This window comes from Ambystoma mexicanum, chromosome 1p, assembly GCF_040938575.1.
Source record: "Ambystoma mexicanum isolate Mex_15411 chromosome 1p, UKY_AmexF1_1, whole genome shotgun sequence".
NCBI lineage: Eukaryota > Metazoa > Chordata > Amphibia > Caudata > Ambystomatidae > Ambystoma > Ambystoma mexicanum.
The window spans coordinates 403,393,609-403,413,176 of record NC_090921.1 but is presented as its reverse complement, the minus strand read 5'-3'; the positions used below and the strand labels follow the sequence as shown (position 1 = coordinate 403,413,176).

Sequence of the window (19,568 nt, the reverse complement as noted above, 5' to 3'; positions counted from 1 at the left end):
CATGCAAGATCCCACAGCAGTTCCCTGGGTTTCCTTGTATAACATATAGTTATGCACAAGATGATCATTTTCTAAGAGAAATCTTAACATGTTCAATAACAAGTTATTGCATTGTCGATAACTAATGGATCTGGATTCCCAGAAAATAATGACATGCTTGAAGACCGTGTTGGTGCCGAATTGACGTATGGAGTGATACCACGTCAAGTGACACCAAAAGGTAGTGAGGTTCCCAATTAATGTAACTCAATTTGATAAGCAAGTTTGATGTGTCTCTCATATAAGAATTAAGACTGATGTCAATGTTCATGTTAAAGGATATTTGTATTGCGCACTATCACCACCGGAGTGGTCCCCTGGCGCTCTGATGACAAATGGTTGGAAGAAATAATCCAAAGAGATCAGTGTTCTCCAACAGACTATTAATAGGCCAGACAATCGGCCACCCTGGTGGCACCTGTTGTTTTTTATGAATCTTAGGATTAAAATAAATCAGGGGCGTAACTGGATGTTTAATTTTGAGGAACAAATATTCATCATCATTTATGAGTTTTCTGTCCAACCATTCTTTTAGATGACCCAAAAAGATTTCTTTTGTCTCTAACAGAATGCTTTCATTTAATAACATGCATAATCACTCAGTTGTCTCATTGCTTTCCTAGTATACAAAATCATGTCCATAATAACTACACCCCTCCCTTGTCTGCATGCCATATGATGATAGGTGTATCTTCATGTAATTTATTCAACTTCTTGTTCTGTAGAAAACACAGTTTTTTGTGTGTGGGTGCTATCACAGTAATCAAATTCTTAAGGTATTTCAGGACCAATCCTTCAAAAACATATTTGACTATTGCCAATATTCGGACAGAAGATAGATTTAGGCTTATATTTAGAGTGTGTGCTCATTTCAGAATGCATGCCATTTCTTTCTAATAAAGTGATGTTAGCAATGGCATCTTGCGTGGACAGGTTAGTAGGATCTTCCTGCAGTGTCGTTAAGCAGGTAAGATTAGCCAGATCAGCTACTGAGAGGAGATATTGCGCTCTCATCTGAAGATTGCCATGCCTGCCTTCATTAACTTTCGTGGTGTAAAATGTTGCCAACTTAGTAACGAATTTGAAGACATCTTTTCTCGCCGATGTAAAGTCAAAGGCATTAGTTGGACAAAAGGAAAGTCTCAGTTTGACGACAGATTCTTCAATTGATGAGAGGGGTCTCGATGATATATTGACAATGTTTAATTGCAAGTTCTCCTTCCTCAGCCTCACCAGGCCTACAAACATCTGCAGTGCAGGAATCAAAGTTTTGGCAGCCATCAAATCCTAGAAGGTTAACCAGCTCGCATTTGTTTGGCCGCAGCCCTACAGAGAAGGGGTGTTATAGGCCACTTTTACTCCCTAAGAATTGGCAAATACTCCCATAAAATGTCATTAAAACGGGAGGAAAAATACTCAAAACAAAAAATAGGTAAAGACATGTAGAATCTTGCGCCCCTGCTTTCACCCTCACAACTCTGCGGATATGTTAGGACCTGTAGTACACGTAGTACCACAGGAAGAAATTACTATTTTAATTGGCTGAATGTAAGAAGTAAAACGTGTATCTATAGAGGTGCATGAGTAACTAGCTGCAACAAAATACATTTTGCCAAAACATTTATGTTTTTCAGTTAAAACTGTTCTACTCTCTTCTAAAATACTCTCATTGGGAATTGGACTCACATTTTTACTCCCTAAAAATCATTTAACTCTGAACTTTAAAACATAAGGAGTAAAATACTCCCACTTACAAATCTTATCTGGAGCACTTTGTGGCCGTATTTGCAAGCATGTGGATTTGGTTGACTGCCAGACCCCAATAGAGCCTGAACTGCATCTCATCCATACAGCAGTTTTATTTTGTCCAGCACTCGTAAAAGCAGATAATCGAATATGGACATACTAGCAACAAAATGGAGGCAGGAGACGAACAAAGCCAGAGATTTAGTGCTCAAGTCTTCAAAGCAACACCAAGCTACTTTGGCCAATACATTAACAAAAAGGAGGATACCTTGCAGTAGAAAACGATGATGCACTGTTGCCAAAAGAAGTAAAAGCACTACCAACATACAGCACATAACATACTGCCTGGATAAGGGGCTCACCCAGAGATAAGAAAAGTGGGCATGAGAGTACCCCAGCCCTAGTAACCATAAGGACTACTATGGAAGGCCATTAAAAATTAATTATTGTGCTAAGTGAGGTTTAAAAAGCACCCCACTTACTGAAAAGCAAGGTTCAGTCACCAATGAAACCATCAAAAACACTGTGGGCTGATCTCGCAAAGTGGGGCTAAAAGCATAAAGGGAAATCTTCCCCAACACCTCTGGAACTCTTTGCCCCAGACTATGGTGGTTCCTCAGGATTCGTTGCTTCCTCCCTATTTAATAACCATTCATTGTTCATTGACTGACCTCCCTTTCATTTGTTAGGTTTATATTTCAATTCATATGTAAATACAGATCACCATTTGTACACATGGGACACTGAGGGAGTATCAGCATTAACGCAATTAGTTGGTGGATTGGCAGCCATTTTCCTAAAGTTAAATACCTATAACATCAGAGGTCCTAACTGTAGGTGGGGGCTGTGACCTCTGGAACTGTTTCTGGCATGTTGCACAGGCCCCTGTCCCTCATCTGTTCCTATTATATAAGAAATGTAAACTTCAAAATGGGCTCAACTTCGCCATTAGCACCCCAAGTAAGTGCAGATTCTAACTACTGTTTTTTGATCCTTCTCTTGATCTTCTTCTCTTTCCCTTCCCCTTCCAAACAAATGTGGTTAATGCCACCAATACTTCACGACTAGCGTAGGGCCACTCTTTTAAGCTGCCCTTTTGAGCAGTAAATATGTTTCAAGACTCCGTTTTATTCTGGACTGGCCAAGCCTTTCCATTGGATAAACTCCATTACCATGACGCTTCAATTTAGCTCTGCCCTTCTGCTTCACTGCCCTACATACCTGAAGAAAAGGCGGGGAAAGACACCTTGGACCCTCAACTTGGTGCTTCCTGACATTTTCTGTTAGATATCTCACTATCGTTCCATAAAAATTTATTATTTTGCCCATTATAACTTTCTGGTTCTCATCGTCCCTCAGATGAGTCCCAATCGTGGGTTTCCTAGTGCATCACAAAATTAATTACCATACTCTTTAACCAAAACATCTGAAAGTGAAATACTGACATTTTCTAATCTTCTTCACAGGAGCATTTCAGTAGGAATAAACTACATAAAAGAAGTCATAACGCTATCCCCATTGCATCACTTAAATCAATTTACTAACTACTGCAATTTGGCTGTTTGCATTACTGTATACAAAAGTTAGGAGGACCCTACTGAGAGCTTAAAAAGAGACCAAGGACTTTTACCAAATATTTGATAACAGGCCACAACAGCACCTGTATGTGCGATTTAGGATTGCCTCAAAGTTAGGTGTCCAAACAATTAAGTAAAAGGAGGGCCGGAGGATGGAATGACTACATCAATGGTTTAAAATTCCATTATGAAAAAGCCCAATAAAAAAGGAAACTGCCTACCGTACTATTACCCTAATGCTTGCACACTGTCATGGGTAGGTTCTGTCCGAATGCCGCAAATGGCATTTCACAATCAGATACTTCAGGGCCAAATAGGAAGCTGTTCTGAAACAGAGGAATGCTTGGGTTTCAGTAAAGGAGAGGTATAGGAGTAGTTGCTGGACCATGAACCTGCATCTTGGCCATTCATCAATAGTTCTCAAACTTTTCAAGACTGCAAAGCTTTAGATCCAACAGGCGGGAACATGATTAATGTTGCAAACCAGTTTAGAATTTTCCACAATATATTAATGAAGGGTGTCAGTCTGTGTTAATAACAAGGGCAGATGAAAACGTAGACAGTGGCGAATCCTGAATCACTCCCCTTACCGTTGTGCCAAAGCTTTGTCCGGGTATAGCTTTTGGACGCAGCTTCCACCAGCTCTCATTTTCATCTGAGAATTCCACAGAGCTACCAACAAGTCTTTTGATTTCCTCTTCCTCACTCTCCAGGGTGACCACTGTTTTTACACCGGCTTTCCTTTGGTTAACATAGCTGGTATTCATGATCATAGGATCCTGAACATCTTCCCTTTGAAGGCTCCTGTGCACATCATTTTTCTTCAAAAACCGGTTGCCTCGACCACTCATGTCACTGCTGGACCTGGCAGAAAAGGGCCGTTCATCTGATGTCCTCAGGTCCGAGTCAGCATCAGAAGCCTCAGCCTCCAGTGCCCTATTTCTGATTTTGCTCTCGATTTGGGCAAGCTTCTTCAGTGCAGCGCTAGATCGGATCATAGAAGTGCCTGCACGGGTAACATTTGGACTCGGCATCAATCCATTTCCTGCATCAGGCTGACTTTGAAGCGGTAACGTGCTTTCATCTACATGTTGCTTTTTCTTTAAGAATCTGCTCTGACCCACAGACGCTTGTGGAGGCTTTCCATATCCTTGGTCTCCAGTATTATTTGGAATTTCCAGATCATCAATTGAAGCATCACTCAAATCACTCATGCCAGGAACAGGGGCTTGTTTATGTTTCAAAACACTTGTTTTCTTATTCAGTGCATTCATGTACTCCTACAAAATCGAAACAGATTTTAAACCATTAATTGATATTGGCAAAAACAGAGTATATTCCACATAATCCACAACGAGTTTGCATAAATCTATGCAGCATGTCTCAACCTACAAGTCCTAAGCAGTGGACACACAAAAAAACAACACACATACCCATCAACTCTTGCGCCCGTGTTGCTGGGCAGCATATTAGAACATTTGTTTTGCACGTGCATGCCTCATCATGTTAAAAACAATCTTTTTATGTGAATGTTTTGATGTAGGTTGTTTCTAATGCTTAAAACTATTAGGTTTAACAAATAAACTGCACAGCATAAAACAAGTAATACCTATTTGCAGACTGATTTTTCCAATTCTTTGAATAAAATCTATATATTACATGATCTATTATTTTCTGATTTGTAGAGATGCATCATCATAGCATCTAAATCCATATTGTAATGCAGCATGTTCTAATACCACAAAGATTCTTTGTCTAGTCAAATACAGGGGAATAACTGCACCCAGTAATCAGGTGGAGAAGTCACGGTTACCAGTGGTGAAAACTATAATTCTGTTTGGAGGTATTAGCACTAACACCCCCAAACCTGGAAAAAGCCCCTTAGTCATCAAGTGCACCCCCTAATGCTGACATCACTGAATTTAAGGACACATTTCTGTGCAAGACCATTTCATGTGTTAGGAGCTCATTAAGTGCTTTTTGTATCCAAAATATTCTATGTCACTTTTTAATCTGACATCTTTTACAATTTCCTTGAGACATTTAGTTTTTTTTTTATTGCAAAGGTCAATCTTTCAGAAGATCTAGTTGCCTTGAACAATATTAAACAGTTTGCAATAACAAGCTCCTTTATTTTTCCCAACCAAACTGTATTCAAATAAAATCCCTAGAAATGTATGCAGGTTCACAACAAATTAATCTAAACAAACCATCAATATGGGGAATCTCCCAATTTCTCTAAAAAAGGTTTTTAATTGAATACGTTTTGTCGCTAGATTATTTCTATTAAATTCTTGGACTGTAGAAAGGTTCCTTTGTAGTCCGATCCATATTTAGGATCTCGCTAACATGAGCAAGAACATCCATTATTTGAGCTCCTAATACTGGGGAAACAATTCTGGCATGTCATCCGCATAATATGTTAAAATTAAAGTTAGTGCCAATAGGCGGTCTTGATTAAGCCTGTTTTCTATATTAATTCTTCACATGAGATCTCTGCTGGCACTGGTTCCAACATTTGCCCAGGGTTTAGTATATAATAAGACTTTTTAAGGACATAAAGTACCATAAAATCAGGCATTCTTCTGCTACACAAACTGACACCGTAGAAACATACTGACACACATCACATTGATGCCATCACTTTTACACTTCCAGAAGGAATTGACTATCTCTTTAAGGAAGAGCTTGTTGCCTGTTGACTCCCTCATAGCAACTCTCCCATGTTCTCCGTTCTGTAGTGTCTCCTTGTTTTATACAGCGGTCCTGTGCTTGCTAGCTAAAGTTTGGCTATATAAATCTCATAAATATGTACTCTAGTTTCCCCCACCTACTGTAAACAAATCGTTCAGTTTTAGAAATAAAATCCTACATGAAACACAGCATGATAAAGAAGATAAAAGAGTCTAGGTTTCTGTACTTGTGCCCCCCACCTGTAGTTCTTCGTTGGTATCCTTGGGGGCCATTGGAATTCGCTGCCCAGACAGCTGAGCCTGTGCCCGGGCCAGGGCAGAGCTTCTGACCCCATGGCTTTTAAACATGCTTACACCTGCAACACAAACAAAAAAAGGTATATTATTCTATATCTAGCACCTGCAACTTACTTGAAGATCAATTTTTTATTGTTGCTTGTCGAAAAGAAAAAAAGAAAAAAACTTTAAGGTGCAGGTTAAGCATATCCACGATAAAAATACAGAAAAAGAACAAATCGTAAATCTTATAGGTCATGTGCCTTTTGCATTCTTGGGAGCAGTTACAATATTATTACCATTGTTAAGTATTCTTACATAGAAGCTGGAGGAAGCTGGAATTAAGCTCTAAATGCTGTAAAACAGGTGTTATGATCATCCTATTTGTATGGGATTAGTTATATCTACCTGGTTTCTAATGCACTGTGGTTGAAATGTTTGTTGCAAAGACCGAGCATCGATAGTGGGAGATGTAATACCAAGAATTCAGTTGTACGGGTTTTCGCCAAGTGGCATGTAGAGTATTGCGCAAACTAGGCTTTACTATACAGTGAGTTACTTGCATGTCACTGAATCCTGCGCAGGTGCTGGGGCACCAGCAGAGGGGAATTTTAGGGAGATGTTCCTAAACCCTTTGTGTAGGGCAAAGAAAGACCAACCTACACCCAGTTGCAGGTCTCCTTCTTAAATGCCGAACTCTCCTAAGGGTAACGGTTGTGGGAGCAATCAAAGGCATATCCTTCTTAGGAAGAGAGCAGGTTGATATTAAAGACTGGTGAAGCATATGATGACATACAATAAAAGGAATACTGAAACAATATCCCTGTACAGATATATTCATTATATAGGTGTTATGTAGAGAGAAAAGCAGTATATTATAGAGTGGTAACTTTTTTGGTGTGGATTCTTTATGGCAAACAACATTCGCAGTTCAGCATTCAATTTTCGAATCCAAATGCAATATAAAACACCCTAGATGTAATTGTGTGATCATGATAGCCAGTCAAGATTCCGGAGTCCCGGACAATAAACACAGGTCTAACCATGGATACTGAATACTCTCAGGATTTCAAGTGGTACAAGTGGTACACCGGGCTGCCTTGGTCTGTGTGCCCCCCCCTCCCAATATGCCCACAACCATCTCACACAAACCGCCTGCCTTGACTCTGCATGAATCCCACATGGACCTATTCTGCTCTCTCAACGTCTTACACTTTGTCAACAAGCACTCTCTACGCCCCTCGTCCCACGCCATGGACAGGTAAAAGGAACTAAAGCATCAGATAATTAAGGGATCATCAGTTCGCCAAGGAAGGTGAGTGGTATGCCGGCAGCAACAGCCAGTCAGGTACGGACTGTCCAATAGGGCATTAGCTTTTTCACTGTGCCGATTGTTGTTTTGATTACATTACAAAACAAAGATTCTTTAAAATGCACAATTTGCAACACATTTTACCAAAACACTCCATCTTGGGTACTAATCAAACAGTCGGTCACAAAAGGAATGAACTGCTATTTGAGATTGTGGGCCACTTTTTCATTTGTGATTGAGCCAATTTTATGCCCCAATCCGATTCTGCACCCAGTCAAGGATAACAATCAACAAACATTGGCAACATCGGAGTGCCGAGATACAAATCTGAAGCTGGAGTAGAGTGCATCAATCTCAGTAGCTGGAAGAGCATACTGTACGTGTAAGCGTTAGCCCAGAAGTTCACCACCAGGTAAGCAAGGGTTTTCTCTCCGAGTCCCAGAAGATGATACGGATGTCCTAAACTCCAGACACTAGATTAGTTGCACAGGGTTCAGTGAACAGGAAGTCCTGGAGGTAAGTAAACCCGCTGGCCTCACAGAGTGAAAAGGAGCACCTGTATTGTTCCAAATACCTGCATGAACACGTGGGAGTTGTGTAGATCCCAGCAGCATGGTTACAGGTTTTGTAGAGATGCCACAAGAGCTTATGTCTTCTTCCTAGAGAGAGTTAATCTACTGCTGCTTTGGATTGAATGTAAGAGTGATATAAGGCTTCTGCAAAACCCCCACTCTTTATAACACTCTTGGGAGCTGGATGCACATACAGATTACAGTCGGTAAACAGCATTATTCAATAATTTCACAGATCCCTAATCAGGTATGGCTTACCCATTCAACCCTTTCCAAGCAAACAGAGAATGTGGATTAACAGTGAATCGCAGACAAACATTCATACATCCAGCCGGATCTGACCATTGCTACTCTAAACTGACAATGCAGTGTGTCAGGAATGCTTTTCATGGGCATCCATTTGTTTCTATGATTACAGGCTAGACATAGCCTGATTGCGTAATCTCGCTGGACTTCTAAAATCAGGTTTCTATTTTTTTCTGTTTTAAATTTCACTTTATTACACATTTCCAACACCAGAAATTACAACACAATCATGTAAATCAACATCATATGAAGAATAAATGTACACCCACCCACCGACAAATGCGGATGGACACACAACCTCACATTGCTGGTTAACATCACAATACGTATAATTAGACAGTGCCTGGAGACAGTTTCAGGTCTTACAGTTACTCCCCTACCTATTTCAGGGGAGGAGCCCAATTCGAGAACACCCATAACACAAAGGGAACCCCTTCCCAAACTATCAACCCTGAAGCTCACCCGGAATGAACCACCTGCATAGTACCATATTTTTGCAGAAATGGCAGCTACTCCATGTTCTTTGAAGTTTGCACATCATGGAATATCCCTGTGATGTTCTCTATGTCAGATCTCTCTTGCCTTATGCGACCACTCTCGCTCGGAAGGGTATTCCTCTTCCGACCAATAGATAAGCAAGCCTTTCCAACAGGGAAAGGTGAACCATGTGTGGTACGGACCTCCACCCTGTTCCACCTCTTCAAACCAAAAAAACAACAACATTGTATCTAAATCTCTCTGTGCCCCATCCAACTCCCTTATTCACCCTGAACCTTGACACAGGACCACCACATATACCAGTATGATGCCCTCTCCCCGCAATTCCTCCAACACCCAGGACATACTGTGGGAAATATCTTAGACATCCCATATTGGATCATATTGCCATGTAGACAATAATTTGATCCTGTGAAGCTTATATTGGCAGGAAATCAAAGTCCCATGCGCCCCGGTGCACATTTTCCCCCACAACTCCTCATCTAGATCCCGAGTCGGGTCTCGTTACCATCTGCTTTTTAGACCCATCTCCTACTTTAGCCACTACTATTGCTCGATAAAGACCGGAAATCACACATTTTTCCACACTGGGATATTCCTTTTTTCCATCCACACTGACTCGCTATCTCCCCAGACGCTCTTTGTGGTCATCCTCTGCCAATCTGTTGGCAGTGCCTTGTTTTTGTAATGCCAGAGCTGGAGGGCGCTCCTTTTCAGTGCTGGCCCAGACATTGTGGAGCTCCTTTCCGACCTTTCTGAGAGAGATCTCGGATCATTTGTGTTTCCGTAGAGCACTTAAGACTTTCTTGTTCTGAGAAGGGTGTAGGTCCTGTTGATCTTCCTTGCTTGCTTGTTGGCTAGTGCCTCCGATGCCTTCTGGCCTTGGTGTGCGCTCCATAAATTGATTTACATTACAATCAGCCACCTCAATGAATGGAACATATAAGATCTTCAGGGGTGTCCACTCTATCTGAAGAGCCATCCACCCGAATGAACTGACGAGGACATCAAACACTGCAGCCCCCGGTGTTCGCCAGTACTCCAAAGGCTCCTTCCCCAACACGGAGGCCGAGTGAACCACAACGAAGCACACCGGCATCTGGGAGCTCCACCGAACAGCAAACGCACTTAGACACGGCGTAGGTGCCAGTGGAGCCGGTGTTGGACATCAGACAGCGCATGGATGGGCATATGCCCAGAGGTTACACCTATACACAGCAGAAGCACAAGGCTTGATACGAAGGTAAGGAGAAGTGGCATCCACGGCGCACACATCCCCACGCATATATAAATATCACAGAAAAGATCTGCACACAGTTCCTATAAGTGGGCCCAGTTCATCCAGCCAGTGGCAATCCAGCACGTCCATATCCATATGACCAAGGCACGTACATCCATCCAGTGACAATTCCTGCGCCACACTCATCCAGCAAAGACATTAAGTGGGCCCATAAGACATACGTTGGCCATGTCCATTAAGTGACAATTTCCGGCGCCACGCTCAACCTGATACAGCATCGGTGGGCATCCATCCATAAATCCAATCCCAGGGCAAATACGGCCCTCCTGCCATCCACGGGACAAATTGAGGGTCAAGGACCAGCCAATTATAAGATATCCAGAGATAGACACCTGGTAAGGATGAGACACCTGGTAAGGATGCCACGGTGGAAGGTGATGTGGCCTAAAGTCTAAGGGTTCAGGCCAGTAGCAACTTACTGGCCAAAGAATAGTAGCTGTCTCTGATGTCGTACTGCACTCTGCAGGGCCAGGGATGTATCCTATGTGGGCGTCCAACAAGCATGTAGGAGCAATCCAATCCTACATATATGTGGCGCACAGGGTGTGGGCTCAGACGGGCAGCGCTCCATCACCTGTCAGCTATCTATATCCCGATTTACATATTGCTCTCCAATCTGGGTCCGTGCACCGCACTGTAGATCATTGGTTATGTGGTAGCAGATGAAATATGTGCTCATGTGTCCTGCATAAAAATGGCACAAATATGTTTCCGAGGACCACCGTCTCAGTCACCACAACTCCAGTGATGGCGGTGTGTGTCCCAGGGCCCGGACCTCAAGCAACCACATAGTATCAAGTTTCTGGGCCACCAGCGCTCCGATGTCCTCAGGAGCCAGGGTTCCATTCCCCAGGAAGCCACAGCCATTCCAGTTGCAGCCACAACCTGACATGGGACCCCGGTGGGCAGAATTGTTAGGGGAATCTAATGACTTCATGCGAGCCATTGGCGATGGACAGGACACCCGCTATTGCACGCATCTTCACTAATTAGGCAGGAAAGGAGATAAAAGCAATCATTAAAACAATTCCAGAAGAAGAAAGAGCAGCTTTCGAAGCACTCAACGAGGCGCTCAACAAAAACTAATCATACAGCCAAACAGAGATGTTGAGAGATATGTATTCAACCAGTGTGCCCGACGACATCACGAAACAATTGAAAAATTCATCACGAGACTGCGACAGAAATGGTCCACTGGCAATTTGCAACCTTCTCCGACGAAGAGGCCATCCGGCTCAGAATTAAAGAATGATACACGTCATCCACGTTCCGAAAACAACTGCTGAAAAGACCCCTACCGTTAGATGACATAGCAGAACTAGCACGTTTATGAAACGGTAGAAATACAAGCTGCCTCCATAGATTCTCCTCAGCAGAAAACAGAAAAAGATGAGACTGTATCTGTGGTTCAGTCATCCACAAATTTTGACAGGCCTCAAATACCACCACCAAAGCCAGCAAGAAAACTTAACAAAACATACATGCAACAGGCCCAGCAGCCAGAGGTTTGCATTCCCACATACAGGTGCCTGCCCGGCGCCCAACCAACAATACACTAATGCGGCGGCGAGGGACAGTTTCAGACTGTCTGCAGAGAAGGCAGGAACTTCCCGGTCATGAGAACAAGTCCTGCAGCCACTAGGAAAGCACCCGTCAGGCATCCACAGAACATCCATTGGAGGGCTTCTTGGGTCCCACCTCAAGGACAACGCAGATTCGTAGGAGCAATGGAAGAGATACCAGACTAGGAGACTGACCAACTCGATGAACAATTTGTCCCACATGGGATGCACGGACCACTACGACAGACTTCATATCCAGGCTACACGGCAGGCAACAAGAGGTGTTCCCTGATGGATACGTCAACCTAATAGATAAGGACCAAGAAGCTCCAAGAGTAGCGATAGACATGGGCGGTGCCAGTCACTGCTTTCCGACAGACACTGAAGCCACAGGGCCACTGAACACATCATGGGAGAAAAGAGGGGGGGGCCCTAGCTCATCCAGTAAGGACGCGACTCTTCTGACCTCCTTCATATTGACCCTTTATGGGGTTTTAAACAACGAGCTTTGCATCTATCGTTGCCGTTTCCTGCGGGCACAGTGCAGCATCTCCATTTATGTCCTTGCTCCAATGAAAGTTGGTGTTTGGAGAGCTCGAACATGAACCGTCGGCTTCGAGAGCAGGCACCCAAGATGGCGCCCTTACTGGTTCGTCGCAGCTGATTGTGCCGGGTGCGGCCTGAGGGTAAAGCAGCAATCTTATCTACCTGGCGGAGCGCAGGAGCAGAAGGAGGGTGGTGGTGCGGTGGAGCAGCTTCCCCGGTTAGGCTGCTCCCTACCACCAGCAGAGCCACAGACCGCTCTGCGCCCCGTGGAGGACAGAGCAGAGGTGCCGTCCCCCGGGGACTGGCAGGCGGCCCCCGCACCCGATAGCTGGAGTGGGAATCTCTGCGTGTGCTTAGGGTACCTGGGCTGGAAGCCCTGCACTACGAGGAGAACACATTGAGCTGCCGAAACCCGTATGGCAGGGATTGCTCCTTAGCAAAACACTACGCATTACCTGACTGTGGCCGACACCTAGGACAGATCGCTGGTGGCCCAGAAACTTGATACTTTGTGGTTGCTTGAGGTCCGGGCCCTGGGACACACACCGCCATCACTGGAGTTGTGGTGACTGAGACGGTGGTCCTCGGAAATATATTTGTGCCATTTTTATGCAGGACACATGAGCACATATTTCATCTGCTACCACATAACCAATGATCCACAGTGCGGTGCACGGACCCAGATTGGAGAGCAATATGTAAGTCGGGATATAGATAGCTGACAGGTGATAGAGCGCTGCCCGTCTGAGCCCACACCCTGTGCGCCACATATATGTAGGATTGGATTGCTCCTACATGCTTGTTGGACGCCCACATAGGATACATCCCTGGCCCTGCAGAGTGCAGTACGACATCAGAGACAGCTACTATTCTTTGGCCAGTAAGTTGCTACTGGCCTGAACCCTTAGACTTTGTTCACTCTAATAATAAGCGCAGTTGAGCGCCACTTACCCTGTGATCTGTGATACTGGCAAACAAATTTGCTCTATGTACACTATGAAGCTACGAGAAAATTAACAGCAGCCCCCATGGTGGGACTGCACGTCACTTGCGCTTGCTCGAAACTGCCTGTGCGGCTGCACTACCTACATGACTTCCAATTGTGTTGTGCCACAACTTGACATCAGTGCAGGTCTTCTGCTATGTCGCCTACCAAATCTAAACACAAAGGTATGATTATGGAGTCCTTAAGGAGCCAAGGAAAACATTGGCTCAACGGTAGACCCACCATGATCAGAAGCACCGCAGCCTGACCCTCAGGAGGACAAGGAACTGGCCGCCATTGCAGCTTTAAAATCCTCTCTGGAAAACAAGATAGGAGGAAGTAAAGGTGGATATGCAACTTCTGAGGCAAGATGTGCGGTCACTTGCAGAGAGGGTGACGACGATGGAGCCACTCCTAAAGGACACAGCCACCACCACAAGTGATCTAGCCTCAAGGGTAAAAACACGGGAATCAAGGACCGCTATACTGGAAAGATGGGCTGAGGATGCTGAGGGGCGATCTCGCAGGAATAATGTGCGGGTGCTGGGACTGCCTTTGCCAGCCTGTTTTTTCCTTCCTTGTATGTCGCGGTGTTCTTCAGCAGCGCCCAGCCAGGTAAGCCTTTTGAGAAGTTTGTAATTTGTAAATGTCTCTACTGCTTTCTTTAATGTTGCCTCAATCTTCCTCTTTCAGGTTGTTCTGTCCGGGAGGCGTGCAGATTCAAGGAAGCTGTTCTCAGTAGCTGCGAGTGTTTCAAGGTGAAGACTGCAGGTAAGATGCTGCTGCTAATGATGTTCCTTCTGTTTCCTTGCAGGTTCTCCTTCTCCGAGGTTCGAGTGAATAGCTGGACACGATGAGCGTCACGTTGCAAGCTGCAAAGTAACGCGAAGCGTGTTGTCTTGCTCGGGTGTGGTTTAAATAGCCCCAACAAAATAGTCCAGGTAAAGTAGTCCCAGGCTACCACATCCAAAACACTAGACCGCATAGCTTGGTTCTTAGCAACCAAGATATGTGGATGCCTCCATGTTGGCTGACAATACAATAAAGTAGTTCCCAAGCACATTGTTTTTCATGGTGTATGAGCCTGGCACCATAGGCGCCAGGACTGGCCGCATGAGGACTTTTGAAGAGAATGCCAAGCTCTAGAGGTCTGAGTCCTGACTCCACCTGGCCAATGGGTTTGCCAGAGGGGGTTTTGGGCGAGGGTCGTGACAGCACTCCGCCCCAAGGTCCCTCCCATGGTGTTCCTTCTGTCTGGCCCAGATTTGGTTGGGAAGTTCTGATGGAATTTCCTGATTAGAAGTGGTGCGTGGATATTCTCACTGGGCTCCCAGGATCTATCTAGTGGTCCAAATCCTTTCCAATTGACGAGATAATATAGCTTGGTCCTAAAGTATTTAGAGTCCAAGATATCTTTGACTTCGAATTCTGGTTCTCTGTCAAAAAGTATGGGTTTAGGTGGTGTCCCAATCCGTATGCCAGGTTGCATTGGTTTCAGGAGGGACACATGGAATACCGGGTGGATGTGTAGATTAGGTGGTAAATCCAGTTTCACGGCTGCTGGGTTGATAATTGCCTTAATGGTATATGGTCCTAAGAATCTGGGATGAAAGGTCCAGGTTCCCTTGATGGGTACGAATTTAGCGGCTAACCAAACTTTGTCTCCTATTTGATAATCGGGGGCCTTTTTCCGGTGTTGGTCGGTGAATCTCTTGTTTTTCTTTGGCATGAATAAGGTGTTCCTTTGCCCTTTTGAAAGCCTGAGTAATGGTTGTGTGTAGAGTCTTTACCGCTGGCATTTCCAAGCTGGCTGGAAGATCTAGTTCAGAGGTACGTGGATGTCTGCCATAAAGGGTATAGAAGGGCGTTTGTCCTGTGCTTGAATGCAAAGATTTGTTATATGCATATTCAGCTATCCATAGTAGGTCTTTCCAATTCCTTTGTTCGTGGTGCAGCATGTACCGTAAATATTGCTCGAGTGTCTGACTGGTTCTCTCAGTTTGGCCGTCCGTTTGGGGATGGTGACTGGTAGATAGCCGAACGTCGATCTGCGCCATTGCACAACATATTTTCCAGAAGTTTGAAACGAACTGGCTGCCTCGATCAGAGACCAGAACCGAAGGGAAGCCATGTAGCTTAACCACGCCCTCCAGGAACACTTTTGCAAAAGTGGCTGCGTCTGGGAGGCCTTTGAGAGGAATAAAATGTGCCATCTTCGAGGAATAAGTCCACAACTACAAGGATGGTGTTGAACCCTTGGCTTGGAGGTAGATCAGTGATGAGATCAAGGGAAAGAGTGTGCCATGGAACTGGAGGAATGTCCAATAGTTGTAGGAGACCAGATGGTTTTTGTTTCTGTGATTTATTTTTGCGCAGACACTGCAGGACTGAATATACTAAATGATGTCCTTACGCCAGGTAGGCCACCAAAAGTTCTCTTTCACCTTAGCTAGGGTTTTGGCGATCCCAGGATGCCCTTCGATCAGTAAATCATGATGGTTTGAAATAATATGATGTTGTAATTCCTTCTTGGGTACAAAGGGTAGATGGTCCTTGATGGTATATTGCTCTCCTTGAGTTTGCCATGCGAGGTAGGCATCAGGATTCATTGTCCGCTGGATTTCTTTTCGTAGTTCTGCTTGTGTTAAGGCTGTTGTGATACCCAAGAGTTTGTCTTCAGGTACAATATGTACTGGGTCTATTTCATCTATGCCCATGCGAGATAAGGCATCCGCCTTTCCGTTTCTGACTCCTGGTCGAACTGTGATTACATAATCAGATTCGGTGAAGACAAGGGCCCACCGTAATTCGCGCGAGGACTGGGCCTTGGCTGTTTTGAGATATTGCAGGTTTCGGTGGTCTGTGATGACTGTAATGGTGTGTCTGGCCCCCAGAAGGTAGTGCCTCCAGGCCTTAAAGGTGGATTTGATAGCCACGAGTTCCTTATCCGTGATGGCATAATTAATCTCTGGAGGTGAGAACTTTTTCGACCAGAAGGCCACAGGATGTAGCTGGCCGGTTTCCGGGTCTCTCTGTGAAAGGACAGCCCCCATTGCGAGACTGGACGCATCAGTTTCAATGACATAAGGGAGGTCTGGACGAGGATGTCGCAGGATTGGAGAGGAATTAAACCTTCGTTTAAGTTCCTGAAAGGCTTCTTCTGCTTCTTCGGTCCAAGCAAACTTTTTATTGTTTTTTCGTAATAGTACTGTGATTGGGTGCACAACCTGAGAGAAGTCTGGGATGAACCGGCAGTAGAAGTTCGCAAAGCCCAGCATGCTTTGTACCCCTTTCAAAGACTTCGGTGAAGGCCATTTCAGAATGGCATCTACCTTGTGCACGTCCATTCTGATGCCTCCTGGAGTAAGGATAAAACCAAGAAATTCTACTTCGGTGATGTGAAAAAACATTTTTCAAGCTTTGCAAACAAGCGATGTTGACAGAGCTTGCTGAGGACTGAACGATTGTGCATGACATGATCTTGTTCCGAGGCCGAGTATACTAAGATGTCGTCTATGTACACTAAGGTGCAAACATCAGTTAACTCCCTTAAGATGTCATTCATGAAATACTGGCATGCCGCAGGAGCGTTGCATAACCCCAAGGGCATGACTTGATATTCAAACAAGCCGTACTTAGTACAGAAGGCGGTTTTCCATTCATCTCCTTTTCTGACTCGGACCAGGTGGTACGCTCCTCGAAGGTCCAATTTGGTATAAATCTGGGCATCTTTAACTTGGTCTAGCATGTCAGGGATAAGTGGCAAGGGGTAGCGGTTCTTCACAGTGATCTGGTTCAATGCGCGGTAGTCAATACAGGTTCTCAAGTCTCCTTCCTTTTTCGGTACGAAGAACAAAAGGACTGGCTGCGGGGGACTTCGAAGGATGGATGAATCGGTTTAGAGGTACTGGTCTAAATAGGATTTCAAATGGAGGTTTTTGGTTCTGTGAGAGTGTAGATCCTGCCCAAAGGCATTTGTGCACCAGGAACAAGGTCGATCTGACAGTCATAGGACCTGTGCGGCGGCAATGTATTGGCTTGGTCCTTTCAGAAAACATCCTGGAAATCATGGTATTCACTTGGCAAGGTATTAGTTGCTCCCAGGGTTGATACTGTCGCTCCGGGAGTCATGGGGATACAGACATAGGGTTTCTCCTCTTGGTAATAGCAGGCAGGGGAACAGTCGCCGGGGAAGGTTAATTTTCGTGCCCACCAGTCTATCAAAGGGTTGTGAGCAACCAACCATGGCATCCCTAGTATTAGCCTGAACTGAGGTGCCTTGATGAGATCAAATGAAATAGACTCCCGATGTCCGTCCTGGCACAGCAAGGTTACCCTGGCTGTGCACTGGTCCAGAAGCGATTTCTGTCCCATCCACGGTGGTTACCTTGTCCATAATTAGCTTAGAACACAAAGGAAGCCCCATCTCTGCTGCCAGTTCTTGATCAATATAATTTCCAACGGCTCCACTATCGATGTATGCTTCAACGGCATGCATTTTTGACGACTGTTGGTGGTTAATTAAGATCACTGGTATTGCAAAGTGCGAGGTCAGCAACTCTTCCTTCTCACTCGACAAACTGACCTCTACGTTTGTCGAGCTTGGTAGTTTTCCGATTCCTTAGCTTCATCCTTCTCTGTGGCCCCAACTGTTCTTCTTCGGGGTTTTACTGGACAGTCCTTCAGGAAATTTCTGGTTTCCCATAATACAAACAAAGCTGTTGTCTTCTTTTGTCCCGCTCTTGTTTTGTTAATGGAGGCCGTATCCCTCCAATTTGCATGGGTTCTACAGCATTTTCAGGTACACTGGGTGGGTTTTCCCTTGGTCGAACATAGACGGTCCGAGGGTCTGTCTTAGACCGGTCTGCCTTTCGGTCCTGCAACCAGTGGTCTAGCTGCACAACCAGATTTATGAATTCTGCACAGTCTCTGGGTGGATCAACTACCTGGGCTAAGACGTCCTTTAATTCGGCTCGTAAGCCTCAATGGAATAACGTGGTTCCTTTGTTTTCTGGCCACCTAGCTTCGGCAACCAGTCTGTTGAAGGTAGCAATGTACGTTAACAAGTCCTGATTCCCCTGTCAGAGGGACAAGAGTTGATTGTCTACTGCTTGTTCCTGGGTATGGCGAGCAAAACGTTTTTCCATTTCTCTCTGGAACCCCCCAAAGTCATGTAATAGAGGATCGTCATGGGTTACCAACAGCACCGAACAATCTGCTGCACTACCACTCAGGTGTGATGAGACAAAAGCTACCCGAGCTTGGTCGTTTGGAAATGCTCCAGGCCTACAAAGAAAATGAAGGCGGCACTGATTGATGAATGCCGCATACTTCCGTGGGTCGCCTGAGAACCTTTCTGGTGGTGCCAGGGGCACTGTTCCAGGTATCATGATCTGTACCGGAGTGGGTGGTATGGCAGGGTTTTACATCGTTGGATTGCTTCCAGGTAGAGGTGTCTGTCCTGCCTGTGATTGCAAGTATTGCCTGCTAATCTCTTCAGTGCGTTCTTTGGTCACTATTAGGTCTCTCCGGAGGGCATTAGTCTCTTGTCGGGCAGAATGAACCTCAGCACAAAGCTCTCCTAGTAATTGGGCCAATTGGCCCCTTTCTGATGTCTCCATGGCGCCCAGGTGGATTTGTTATGGTAGGCTTCTCGTTCTGTTACACTCACCTGGTAGCCACAGGGACACCACCCAGCCGGGTTACTCACTGGTATGCTTCTCAGCTTTGCCCTGATGTCTGCGTGGAAGGTTCTGCCTGAAAATACAGGAGGACTATGTTCAAGACTGACAGACTGGGGTAAGTATCCTCCCTCCACCCCCGTATGATTTCAGTCCCTCTGGCGCCCTCTCCTCACCTTGTGGTAGAATTAGGGGTGCTATCCGTCCTGCCTTCTTTGCAGGGGCGCGTTGTCTTTCATGGGCGAGTGCGGTCCAGTTACTTCACTGACGCCGGCCTATTTGATATTTTTCAGGTAGGTCTTAATGCTGTTCTTTAGTTTTGTTGCTATCCTGCATGCCTTTCTTTGTTTAAAATGTCTCTTTTCTCCCTTAGGTATGCGCAGCTTCAGCGCGGCAAACTGGCTTGGTTGAGCCCCGCTGGTAAATGATGGCGCATTAAGAGCGCTATGATGCGATAAGTGCTATGCTCAGCGCT

At 45.1% G+C, this 19,568-nt stretch overlaps 1 protein-coding gene across 8 annotated transcripts in view; it reads right to left on the bottom strand.

Moving 5' to 3' along the window:
• C1PH19orf44 (chromosome 1p C19orf44 homolog) overlaps positions 1–19,568 on the bottom strand; it is a 393,273-nt gene that overhangs the window by 190,568 nt on the left and 183,137 nt on the right. For all 8 annotated transcript variants that reach the window (XM_069649182.1, XM_069649183.1, XM_069649185.1 and 5 more), the window contains 2 exons: positions 6,296–6,411; positions 3,953–4,642 (listed from right to left, as the gene is read on the bottom strand). In XM_069649182.1, coding sequence (XP_069505283.1) covers positions 3,953–4,642; positions 6,296–6,411 — 806 coding nt within the window. The remainder of the gene's footprint in view (positions 1–3,952; positions 4,643–6,295; positions 6,412–19,568) is intronic.